This window comes from Physella acuta, unplaced genomic scaffold (assembly GCF_028476545.2).
Source record: "Physella acuta isolate Inbredline_101_S28 unplaced genomic scaffold, ASM2847654v3 ptg000360l, whole genome shotgun sequence".
Classification (NCBI taxonomy): domain Eukaryota; kingdom Metazoa; phylum Mollusca; class Gastropoda; family Physidae; genus Physella; species Physella acuta.
This window is the reverse complement of record NW_026731879.1, coordinates 723,452-735,656: the sequence shown is the minus strand read 5'-3', so window position 1 is coordinate 735,656 and position 12,205 is coordinate 723,452. Positions and strand designations below refer to the sequence as shown.

Here is a 12,205-nt window from a genome sequence, read left to right as displayed (position 1 = left end):
TTTAATTCTTTGTTGCAGGGAATCATGGGACTGTTATTTACAAATGGCTGATAAAACAAATCCTATGAGGAAGAAATAGTTTTCTTTATCAGTCAGGATTATTGTGGTTTTGAAATAAAAACGTTTTCAGTACTGTCAGTTGAATAACAGAATATCGTATCATTTATTTAATGGAATAACTTTAATTTATCAAGTGGGATTTTTGGAGGACTTGTTTATTTCTTACCCTCAGCCCTCGATGGCCCCAACAGTCAGTCAGATTTGTTTGTAATTTACTTCTTGTTTTGTTTACTTTGTTGTGTATATTCTAGTTGTTTTTTTTGTGCTGGTTTAAAAAACAACGACCCTAGATCTACTTGACATTTTTTCAAATAGCCAGAGATGGCGAGAGGAGAATGTTGCTTGATTCAGATACAAAGTGAAGAGGATATGATATACTCCAAGGACTCATTACAACAAGAATGTACTTCTCACAGACTTTGCTATGCTCACCCTAAAAGTTTTTTAAAGAACATTCTCAGTGGCAGTAGTATTTTAAATCTTCCGTGTGTTTGCAAGCTCCAGTCACAATAAGTGGCATATTTTCATGTACTTATAAAAAAGGACATTATATTTTTGTATGTGTGTTCATCGCACAATTTACTCATACTGAACTGTTCAAAACACTAGCTTAGCCTGCACTTTGGTTTAGTAGATTATTTTAGGCCTAGATGTAGATCTACATAATTTTTCTTAGATTAAAATCATTTGAGAAAATTTTTATTCATATTGGACAAGTTTACATTTGTTAAAAAAAGAAATCATGAAACTACTCGAAAATTCCAACTTTGAGGCTGTCAACTCTGCTCTATCCATGGATCTCGAGAACAGTAATACCCATCTGGATTTTCGGTAAATTTTCTTCCCTTGTGTTAAATTAATTGTAGGTACTTAATGATTGATTAACTAATGCACATTATACTAAAGTCTTAATCAGTAAGCTAATCAATTTTGATGTTTATATTTATTTATCTTTAGCATTGAAAGTTATTCTTGCAAGATGGCAGGCAATGATAAGCGTCTATTTAAAACTTTGAATGAAGAGAATCGTGAAGCTCCTGGGGGTCTGCAAGCCCTGTCTCCTCCACAAGCTTATGGCTACACATACAGCTCTTCAAACCCTAATGAGTAAACACAAGTTTTCTGGCCATAATATTCTATTATTTAATAAAATTATACTTCACTAATTTTCAACAATGTTATGATGCTACTGTAAAGAGTTGTTTTAAAATGTACTAGTAATAGTTGATGTACCTTGTAGTGGTAATCTGATGATTGGAAGCCATGAAGAAGGTGGGACACTTTGTGACACAATATCAACCAAGACACTTTTCTACCTCATCTCCACCCTCAATGCTTCATTTAATCCTGACTACGACTTCAGTGCTGCTAAAAGCTCTGAGTTCAGCAGGGAGACCAGCCTAGACGTAAGTACCAGACTGTCTCTACGTAAGTACCAGACTGTCTCTACCTAAGTACCAGACTGTCTCTACGTAAGTACCAGACTGTCTCTACGTAAGTACCAGACTGTCTCTACGTAAGTACCAGACTGTCTCTACGTAAGTACCAGACTGTCTCTACGTAAGTACCAGACTGTCTCTACGTAAGTACCAGACTGTCTCTACGTAAGTACCAGACTGTCTCTACGTAAGTACCAGACTGTCTCTACGTAAGTACCAGACTGTCTCTACGTAAGTACCAGACTGTCTCTACGTAAGTACCAGACTGTCTCTACATAAGTACCAGACTGTCTCTACTTTACTTAAAGCTCATGTTTAAAGTTGTGCTGGCAATAAATCCTTTTTGTTGATGTTAGCTTATGTTTGCGCTGACAATAAATCATGTTGCTGTTATGTTTGCGCTGACGATAAATCATGTTGCTGTTATGTTTGCGCTGACAATAAATCATGTTGCTGTTATGTTTGCGCTGACAATAAATCATGTTGCTGTTATGTTTGTGCTGACAATAAATCATGTTGCTGTTTCAGTGGGTTGAACAAAACATCAACTCGTCGCTGTTTGCTGCTGCTGGTGACAGGTTCGGTGCCTTCAAGCAACAGCTGTGGTCAGCTGTGGACGAAGAAATTTGCCTGAAAGAGTGCTACATCTACAGGTACATTTTATATACACTGACTTGCCATCTTGCATAAAATGAGCAACAACACTTTGAGAAACAGTTTCTGATAATTTAATTAACATGAATTTTGTTGCTGCAGACCTGTTGTGCATGCCAATTAAATACATTGACTTTTTAAGGATAAGCTTGATCACAAGAAAAACTGTTAAAAAACCATAAAAAGTGAGCTATCTACAGACACACATCTCCGTAATACTTAAGAATCATAACTCTGTTTTTATTTGACAACAAAGAAGATAGAAATGTTGAAAACAAATTTGTCTTGTTTCAGTTACAACCCAGACTTATCATCAGACCCATTCAGTGAAGATGGTTGTATTTGGTCATTCAACTATTTCTTCTATAATGTTAGACTGAAGAGAATTGTCTTCTTTTCTTGCAGAGCTAGTAGGTAAGTTCAGTAACTGATGAGTTTGTCGTTGGCAAGTTAGGCTACTCCCATATACTATATTTGACTGTGAAATGTGTACCCTTTATTTTTGTAGGAATGAAGCTCAAGACTATGATGATGGTATAGAGACCAATATGGATACCACAGAGGAACTCATGTTCACTACGTAAGTCTTCATAGTTGTGAGCTAATTGTTGGCTCCACATCTAGCATACATTTAACATTTGTTATGACATTGTATTTACAAACACTAGTACAAAACTGTATGTCTTATTTTATTTGTATATTGCTAGGGATGGCAGTCCATGAGAGCTACATTGTTGGATTACAGCTATCGATGTCGATACAGCTTTTTCATCAAGATATTTGATTTTCTACCGCAACACACAAGAATTTTTGTATCTTAAGATTTTGATTTCAGATGACTTTTATTATGTGGATAACTTTTGATTGCTTTTTCTGTGTAAATGACTTGTTTAATTTCATGACTTCACTCTCTTTATGTTCAACTTTGAGTAGTGTCCCTTAGCTCCTGCCCATTGTCAGGTCAGGGCAGTCTTATGCCCAAGGGCAGGGCAGTCTTATGCCCACTGTCAGTATCTGAGAGTCATGTACCCATGGGCATGACAGTCTTATGCCCAATGGCAGGGCAGCGTTGTATCTAGCTGTCCAAGCAGTTCATTAAAAGCCTAATATTGACAACTTTTAATTATTAGAGTTAGCATGAGGTGTTGCCTTTTGATTAATAATCCAGGTGTTGATGTAGTATTATGAGTCTTTGTTTCACCATGTTGCTCTAGCAAGAGTTGTCTCACCTGGTATGTTGCATGCTCTAGCAAGAGTTGTCTCATCTTGTGGTGTTGCATGCTCTAGCAAGAGTTGTCTCACCTGTGGTTTTGCATGCTCTAGCAAGAGTTGTCTCACCTGTGGTTTTGCATGCTCTAGCAAGAGTTGTCTCACCTGGTATGTTACATGCTCTAGCAAGAGTTGTCTCATCCTGTGGTTTTGCATGCTCTAGCAAGAGTTGTCTCACCTGGTATGTTGCATGCTCTAGCAAGAGTTGTCTCATCCTGTGGTGTTGCATGCTCTAGCAAGAGTTGTCTCACCTGTGGTTTTGCATGCTCTAGCAAGAGTTGTCTCACCTGTGGTTTTGCATGCTCTAGCAAGAGTTGTCTGACCTGGTATGTTACATGCTCTAGCAAGAGTTGTCTGACCTGTGGTTTTGCATGCTCTAGCAAGAGTTGTCTGACCTGGTATGTTACATGCTCTAGCAAGAGTTGTCTGACCTGTGGTTTTGCATGCTCTAGCAAGAGTTGTCTGACCTGGTATGTTACATGCTCTAGCAAGAGTTGTCTCACCTGGTATGTTACATGCTCTAGCAAGAGTTGTCTGACCTGGTATGTTACATGCTCTAGCAAGAGTTGTCTCACCTGGTATGTTACATGCTCTAGCAAGAGTTGTCTGACCTGTGGTGTGGTCGCAGGGGTGTACACAGATAATGGCATGTATTTTCTTCCCATTTTCAGCCCAAACTTTGTCACTGTGGATCTGACTAATGTATTGAGTCATATGCACATTTTATGCCAGTGTCTGCTTTTGGTTCAGAAAAAAATGTTGATGGCCTATGAGCCCCCACCTGTTTGTGAGGGGCAGGTAGGCAGTTTGTTTTTGTTAATGCACACATAAGAATGTGACTTAGCCCTAGCAAGGCAGCTTGGCCAGAAGGCCTTATATATATACTGCATGGATTGATTTCATTGGTTGAATTTGTGCTGTAAAATCTTTAGAATTTTATTGTATTGAACACATTTATTCACTTCCTTCATCTATTTATACTCAAATGTTTTTAAGAAATCTGATGATTGGTTTCATGAGGTCCCATTACAAATATTAGCTGTGGCCAGAGGGGTCACCACAAATATTAGCTGTGGACTAGAGGGGTCACCACAAATATTAGCTGTGGCCAGAGGGGTCACCACAAATATTAGCTGTGGACTGGGGAGGGTCACCACAAATATTAGCTGTGGACTGGGGGGGTCACCACAAATATTAGCTGTGGGCTAGAGGGGTCACCACAAATATTAGCTGTGGACTGGGGGGGGGGGGTCACCACAAATATTAGCTGTGGGCTAGAGGGGTCACCACAAATATTAGCTGTGGACTGGGGGGGTCACCACAAATATTAGCTGTGGGCTAGAGGGGTCACCACAAATATTAGCTGTGGACTGGGGGGGTCACCACAAATATTAGCTGTGGGCTAGAGGGGTCACCACAAATATTAGCTGTGGACTGGGGGGGTCACCTCAAATATTGGCTGTGGACTGGGGGGGTCACCACAAATATTAGCTGTGGACTGGGGAGGGTCACCACAAATATTAGCTGTGGACTGGGGGGGTCACCACAAATATTAGCTGTGGGCTAGAGGGGTCACCACAAATATTAGCTGTAGACTGGGGGGTCACCTCAAATATTGGCTGGGGGGGGGGTCACCTCAAATATTAGCTGTGGACTGGGGAGGGTCACCACAAATATTAGCTGTGGACTGGGGGGGTCACCACAAATATTAGCTGTGGGCTAGAGGGGTCACCACAAATATTAGCTGTGGACTGGGGGGGTCACCACAAATATTAGCTGTGGGCTAGAGGGGTCACCACAAATATTAGCTGTGGACTGGGGGGGTCACCTCAAATATTGGCTGTGGACTGGGGGGGTCACCACAAATATTAGCTGTGGACTGGGGAGGGTCACCACAAATATTAGCTGTGGACTGGGGGGGTCACCACAAATATTAGCTGTGGGCTAGAGGGGTCACCACAAATATTAGCTGTAGACTGGGGGTCACCTCAAATATTGGCTGGGGGGGGGTCACCTCAAATATTAGCTGTGTACTGGGGGGGTCACCACAAATATTAGCTGTGGACTGGGGGGTCACCACAAATATTAGCTGTGGACTGGGGGGTCACCTCAAATATTGGCTGGGGGGGGGTCACCACAAATATTAGCTGTGGACTGGGGAGGGTCACCACAAATATTAGCTGTGGACTGGGGGGGTCACCACAAATATTAGCTGTGGGCTAGAGGGGTCACCACAAATATTAGCTGTGGACTGGGGGGGTCACCACAAATATTAGCTGTGGGCTAGAGGGGTCACCACAAATATTAGCTGTGGACTGGGGGGGTCACCTCAAATATTGGCTGTGGACTGGGGGGGTCACCACAAATATTAGCTGTGGACTGGGGAGGGTCACCACAAATATTAGCTGTGGACTGGGGGGGTCACCACAAATATTAGCTGTGGGCTAGAGGGGTCACCACAAATATTAGCTGTAGACTGGGGGGTCACCTCAAATATTAGCTGTGTACTGGGGGGGTCACCTCAAATATTAGCTGTGTACTGGGGGGGTCACCACAAATATTAGCTGTGGACTGGGGGGTCACCACAAATATTAGCTGTGGACTGGGGGGGGGGTCACCTCAAATATTAGCTGTGGACTGGGGGGGTCACCACAAATATTAGCTGTGGACTGGGGGGGTCACCATAAATTTTAGCTGTGGACTGGGGGGGGGGTCACCTCAAATATTAGCTGTGGGCTAGAGGGGTCACCTGTAGGTCCTGTTTGTGTAGCTATCACAGTAAAAACTCCATGTACAAAGATTGATTTGATTTGGATTGTTTTCTCATGTTTTCCTGTACTTGTTTCAATGTTTCTCCATAATTTCCCTTCAAGCTTGGCCTGCACTCAGTCAGTACCTCTCCATGCCATCAAACTATTTCCTGCAGCAACCCACTCTATAAATAACCTCCCCTGTTTGTAAACATTTCTATTTTTGTTGAATTCGATCATTTGGGTTTGTTTTTGTTTCAATGATTTGAGTGAAAACTTGACTTGCTTATATAAAACAGTTGATATCTTTAAAATAATATTTGTGTAAGATGAAATGTTTAGCCCAGATAAAGCAGCAATTGGGTGGTGTAGCTTGAATAAAATCATTGGAAGCTGTTGGATAGAAACCAAATCAACTTCTGCTTGTGGGAAACATTTATTGCACTTGAATGTGTACAGCAGCAAATTGCTGGTCTCAGATACAAATCTGGAAAACATTTGTTTGTGAAATTGAAATGATCACTTTTACTTGGTCAGATTAATTTTTTAAACAGACCTGACTAATGTATTAATTAATTTTTTAAGTTGTATGGTTCAAGTTCTGGCACACAAAAAAGTATTCAAGTGTACTAAATAGTATTTGTATATGTATTAAAATGCCACAAAAACAGTATAAGTGAAACAATATATCATTTTCTATCTAATTGGATTGTTTCCCCTGTAGGACCAGTTTGTATTACAATATTGTTCTCTCCCAACACAAGGGCAAGTCACTCAAGGTTCACACCCAGCACTTGCTGTCTATGTGTGAACCAATGACGCCCCCTCCTGTTGGGCTGCTGGATCTGTTTATCTGTACTTTGTACTGGTTGTAAATAAACATTTTAAGATTGTATACTTTTGTTGACATTTCTTGTTGTTGAATCAGTACACATCATCACACAGTATCACATCATGTTGTGTAGATTACATCAGAAGTTGAGAGATTAAACTAACAACAGTATCCCATGTTGTGTAGATTACATCAGAAGTTGAGAGATTTAACAACAGTATCTCATGTTGTGTAGATTACATCAGAAGTTGAGAGATTTAACAACAGTATCCCATGTTGTGTAGATTACATCAGAAGTTGAGAGATTTAACAACAGTATCTCATGTTGTGTAGATTACATCAGAAGTTGAGAGATTTAACAACAGTATCCCATGTTGTGTAGATTACATCAGAAGTTGAGAGATTTAACAACAGTATCTCATGTTGTGTAGATTACATCAGAAGTTGAGAGATTTAACAACAGTATCCCATGTTGTGTAGATTACATCAGAAGTTGAGAGATTTAACAACAGTATCTCATGTTGTGTAGATTACATCAGAAGTTGAGAGATTTAACAACAGTATCTCATGTTGTGTAGATTACATCAGAAGTTGAGAGATTTAACAACAGTATCCCATGTTGTGTAGATTACATCAGAAGTTGAGAGATTTAACAACACTACTCTAGCTGTGAACTTTGTAGTGGGGCTTGGACAGATGCCTTACAGCTATCACACTTGATATATAACCAGGGTTTCTTTCAGACCATTTGCAATGCCTCTTAAACACCCCCCCCCCCCCTCCCCAGATTTAGATGGGTCCCTTCTACCATCAACTATTGAGAGGTTGGGGAGAGAAAGGAAGGGAGGTGCCAGTGTATGTCCTCCCCTGTAGGTGGAGCGTGGAACAGGGGCGGGTACTTCCCTGCCCGGGGGTTCTTGGCGTAGACGAAAGGGCTGAGCGAGGCCTGTAGGAGAGTCGAGGCCTTGTTGGCGGGCAGCAACATCTCGTAGGCCGGGTCCGACCTGTCGTAGCGGCTCACCTGGAAGTTGGGGCAGCGCCGAATGAACTCCTGATACTCGTCCAACTTCCGCGGCAGCTTCAGGGTGCTCAGCAGGTCCTCCGGGGGTGGGAGCCGGTACGGCCTCCCCCCGACTATCTTGTAGGTCCCGTAGCCAATCTCTGGTGTCTTTGGCCGGGCTGGCTTGTGGCAGACAAAAGCTGGCTTACCCCCGGGTATGCTGGGGGGCACAGTCCGACACACCAGTCCCCTGGGATCTGACGTGGGGTGGGGCGTGTCCAAGTCACATGTCAGACATTTGTTCACGTCTGTGGCCGGGATTCGATCCTCGGCGTAACAGACGATCCTGCCGCTACCTCCCGGCCGCGGGCCGCACGGCTTGAGGGGGCAGCACCGCACCCTGTAGGTGTGCTCCCGCGGGGAGTCCAGGGCGTTGTTGTTGGTGCACATCGATACCCCGTCACCTCGATACCTAGTGCCACGTGACCTTGAGACACGGCCGCCCAAATGTCCGGCAACTGTAGGTCCAGCCTGTGACGTGGGGGCCTGTGACGTGTGGTCCAGAATGAAAACATCGATGAGGAAATGGTCGCCGCTGCCATTGATGGAAGTCTCCATTGTGCTCAGTGGACACCGTGCCATCTCCTGCAGGGTGCTACATGTATGACAGATGTCAGTTGATGCCCCCCACATGACGCATTCTCCAGATTGTCCTACATTTCCGCTGTCAGAGAGGTGGTGATTGTTGTTGATATCTGCTACTTGGTAGCCAATCAGATTCCTCATGCTGTCTGACGACACCAAGGAGCGGTAACTGCCGGCACTGCAGTTCCTCTTGGCGCCAGTATGGGTGCCCGAGGTCTTGATCGAGTTGTCGGTGTTGAATAGCTGGTGAACCGAGTCGACATTAGCGGGCCCGGTGTACCCCGTTCGTTTCCCGAACCTTCTCGTGTCCCTCGCGCCATCATGTTGTGACGTCAGAGGGGTCAGTACCTGGCCAGCGACGCTGCCATCTTGTCCAGCATTGACCTGTGGAAGCCTTTTGGAATCAGACATCGATGGGGAGGAGCAGACGTTACTTCCGGTAAAGATGTCTGCCACGCTGTCGATCTTGGCTGGCAGGGTGTACCCAAACCTGCGGCCGAGTCTGACGTCACAGCTGCTGAAAGGTCTGGGGACTGCCTCACGTCTGCTGGCTGCGGGGCTCAGGTTGACGTCCCAGAGTTTGGCCACGTTGTCCATCTTGCCCTGGTCAGTGTACTCCCCAGCTTTTTTATGGGACCTTTTGCTGACCCTCCCCTCCGTGGGGGTATTAAGCTGGTCATTTGACGTCACTGAACTTCTGCTGTTGGCGCGTTTGTTGTTGTTGAGGTCGGCGACCGGGCTGAAACACGAGAAAGTTGTCGGGTTGTCCTCGAGCTGGTGTGTGTTTGATCCCGCATCTAGTGCGTGTAAACCTGAATCACCGACATGACAACCGCCAAAGTTACCCAGCGAGACCGCGTTCTCCGTGCGGTAAACGTTGGCAGGCGGGGCGCTCATGGTGACGTTCTCTCCCCTGCCGTGCTGATTCTGCTGGAAACATCCGGCGTCTGAAGCCTCGCCAAGATCACAGCAGACGGGTGACGACATTCTGCTGGCGGCCTTGAGATCCGTCTGCTGCCACGTCTGATCACACGCAGCAGACGTGTGGTAAGAGTTGAGCAGCGCGCTTTTTCTCAGGTCCATCGGCGGGCGGTTTTGATCATTTCTTCCACAGCCAGCTCGCGAACAATTACTCCGGCTGCAGATGCTGGTACAGCTGCTACAGCTTTCAGCATTGCATGTATTGTTCTCGATAGTCTCCCCACAATTCTGCTGGTGGTCTTTGGTTTCGCCACGTCGTAGGGGACGGAGAGTTTGGGCAAACGGTTTGTCGCGCATCAGCAACTCCTGTTCTTGCCACTGCGAAGTTTGATTGTTTCCCTTGTTTGGGTGACACTGCTGGTCTACAGAGGGCAGTTTTCTGTTTTGGTTGATGTCGTAGACAAAAGGCGTGACCTTGCTTGGTTTATCTTCCTGTGGGTCCTGACCTCCGCATTTAGTTGGCGCCCTCCTCTGTTGGCAGGAGTTGTTCCTGCTCAGGTGGGCGTCGGCCGGCTGGCACTCCACAATGAAGGGCTTATCCTCCCAGTGAGTGAAACACGGAGACTCAGTCAACATCCAAGGCTTGCCCTGGGCGATTCGCTTGACGTTGTAGCGCAGTGGGGGCTGCTCGTCCGTCACTTCTGCTAGAGACTTCGGCTGGCATTGTACAGGTGGGGGGCGGGCATACACCTGGTACCTGGGAGGGCAAAGTCCAGTGTAGGTACAAAATTGATTTAACGAATGAGCATGATAAAAATGGACATGTAATTCATAATACAAAGCATAACTCATCATCTCTATAGAAAGGCTTCGTTGTTATTGCGTTTCATGTAATTAAAAACCTTAAGACGCTCTAGAGTTACCATTAATTAAAAAACTTAAGGGGGAAGGCTCCGGTAAAAAAAACTTTTTTAATACTCGTTAGAAAACAGTTATTTCTATACAGCTTTATTAAGATACATCCGCAAATGCATTTCCACTAAAAAAAATTGGTGAAAAAATCTTGGTAACTATGACAACGGCGGCCATCTTGAAAAATTAACCCCTTCGTAGGTTTTCCACCATTCATAAAATATTACATTTTAAGCCCAATAAACAATTAATTCATAATCTTCTTCCATATTTTGGGGTAATCAGCTAAAAATTTTAAGTGCATATCTTCAAACTAATTTTTTATGAATTTTCAAAATTTGTGTCCGTTCAAAACACTAGTTTTAATGCCCCAAAATTCCCCAAAGTTAAGTGTTTTGAACGGACACAAATTTTGAAAATTCATAAAAAATTAGTTTGAAGATATGCACTTAAAATTTTTAGCTGATTACCCCAAAATATGGAAGAAGATTATGAATTAATTGTTTATTGGGCTTAAAATGTAATATTTTATGAATGGTGGAAAACCTACGAAGGGGTTAATTTTTCAAGATGGCCGCCGTTGTCATAGTTACCAAGATTTTTTCACCAATTTTTTTTAGTGGAAATGCATATGCGGATGTATCTTAATAAAGCTGTATAGAAATAACTGTTTTCTAACGAGTATTAAAAAAGTTTTTTTTTACCGGAGCCTTCCCCCTTAAGACGCTCTAGATTAGGTTACCTGTAATTAAAAAAACTTAAGACGCTCTAGATTAGGTTACCTGTAATTAAAAAACTTAAGACGCTCTAGATTAGGTTACCTGTAATTAAAAGTGTCAAGGCTGTCGGGGTTAATGAACTCAGCAGGAACTACCACATCCACATTGCGCTGTGCCTCCCACCAAAACTCGCTGCGCTGTCGTCTGCCTCTGTCAATCTCGTCCAGCTTGTTCTGGTGAACCTCTCGGCGGATCTGGTCTTTCAAAGGTTCATTCCTGAACAGCTCCCACTCGGGCTTCAAGTGTTCTGGCAACTGGGCCATCAGGTTCTTTTACACGCGACCCAAGCAGTGAACATGGCCATTGGTTGAAACTTCTTTATAACATCAACGTTTTATGATAGCAGGGAGGCTAGTCTTTACTTCATTATTTGGTGCGGTAGGGTGGCAATTTTTACTTCATTATTTGGCACGGCAGAGAAACATGGAGAACCGGAAGATGAAATAAGATGTGCACTAGAACATGTCGTCATGGCGCATTCAAGAGGCTTCGGTTTGAGGGTATTTGTGTAGGATCATTCCGACTATAGCAGTCTAAGAAGAGCATGTGTTGATAACTTGTACACGGCTAAAATTTCCGATGGGGGGGGGGGGGAGGGGGGGGAGGACGGACACTGGTAAAAGTATATATTTTCTGTATAAATTATATTTGGTTCGGAGGGGGGTGGGGGGAAAGGGGGGGGGGTTGGACGTTTTTCAGTTATAGCCTTCTAATGATGTTTAGATTTTATCATTGTGTTATATTGAGTAGGGTGGTGGTGGTCAATTTATCATTGTGTTATATTGAGTATGGTGGTGGTGGTCAATTTATCATTGTGTTATATTGAGTAGGGTGGTGGTGGTCAATTTATCATTGTGTTATATTGAGTAGGGTGGTGGTGGTCAATTTATCATTGTGTTATATTGAGTAGGGTGGTGGTGGTCAAGAATTGTGATGCATAACAA

At 43.7% G+C, this 12,205-nt stretch overlaps 2 protein-coding genes across 2 annotated transcripts; one reads left to right on the top strand and one right to left on the bottom strand.

Annotated features, from left to right (window-relative positions):
* The first annotated feature begins 18 nt into the window (after nt 1–18).
* LOC131941393 (repressor of RNA polymerase III transcription MAF1 homolog) lies at nt 19–3,506 on the top strand. The gene is made up of 7 exons (XM_059300640.1): nt 19–891; nt 1,018–1,167; nt 1,301–1,466; nt 2,028–2,152; nt 2,448–2,567; nt 2,662–2,733; nt 2,861–3,506. The coding sequence occupies exons 1-7, from the start codon at nt 803–805 to the stop codon at nt 2,874–2,876; spliced, it is 738 nt and encodes a 245-aa protein (XP_059156623.1). The 5' UTR covers nt 19–802; the 3' UTR covers nt 2,877–3,506.
* A 3,039-nt stretch (nt 3,507–6,545) lies between these two features.
* Nucleotides 6,546–11,705, bottom strand: LOC131941391 (uncharacterized). Its single transcript, XM_059300636.1, has 2 exons — nt 11,304–11,705; nt 6,546–10,327 (listed from the first exon to the last, which is right to left on the bottom strand). Exons 1-2 carry the CDS (start codon nt 11,522–11,524, stop codon nt 7,819–7,821), a joined length of 2,730 nt encoding a protein of 909 aa, XP_059156619.1. The 5' UTR covers nt 11,525–11,705; the 3' UTR covers nt 6,546–7,818.
* Between the last annotated feature and the right edge of the window lie 500 nt (nt 11,706–12,205).

Excerpts from the sequence above, each read along its gene's own strand:
- LOC131941393 (XM_059300640.1), top strand. The coding sequence starts at position 803 with ATGAAACTACTCGAAAATTCCAACTTTGAGGCTGTCAACTCTGCTCTA. Across the intron at positions 2,153-2,447 it reads AAAGAGTGCTACATCTACAG|TTACAACCCAGACTTATCAT; the intron begins GTACATTTTATA and ends GTCTTGTTTCAG. Across the intron at positions 2,568-2,661 it reads TTTTCTTGCAGAGCTAGTAG|GAATGAAGCTCAAGACTATG; the intron begins GTAAGTTCAGTA and ends TTATTTTTGTAG.
- LOC131941391 (XM_059300636.1), bottom strand. The coding sequence starts at position 11,524 with ATGGCCCAGTTGCCAGAACACTTGAAGCCCGAGTGGGAGCTGTTCAGG. Across the intron at positions 10,328-11,303 it reads CTTGACACTTTTAATTACAG|GTACCAGGTGTATGCCCGCC; the intron begins GTAACCTAATCT and ends TTGCCCTCCCAG.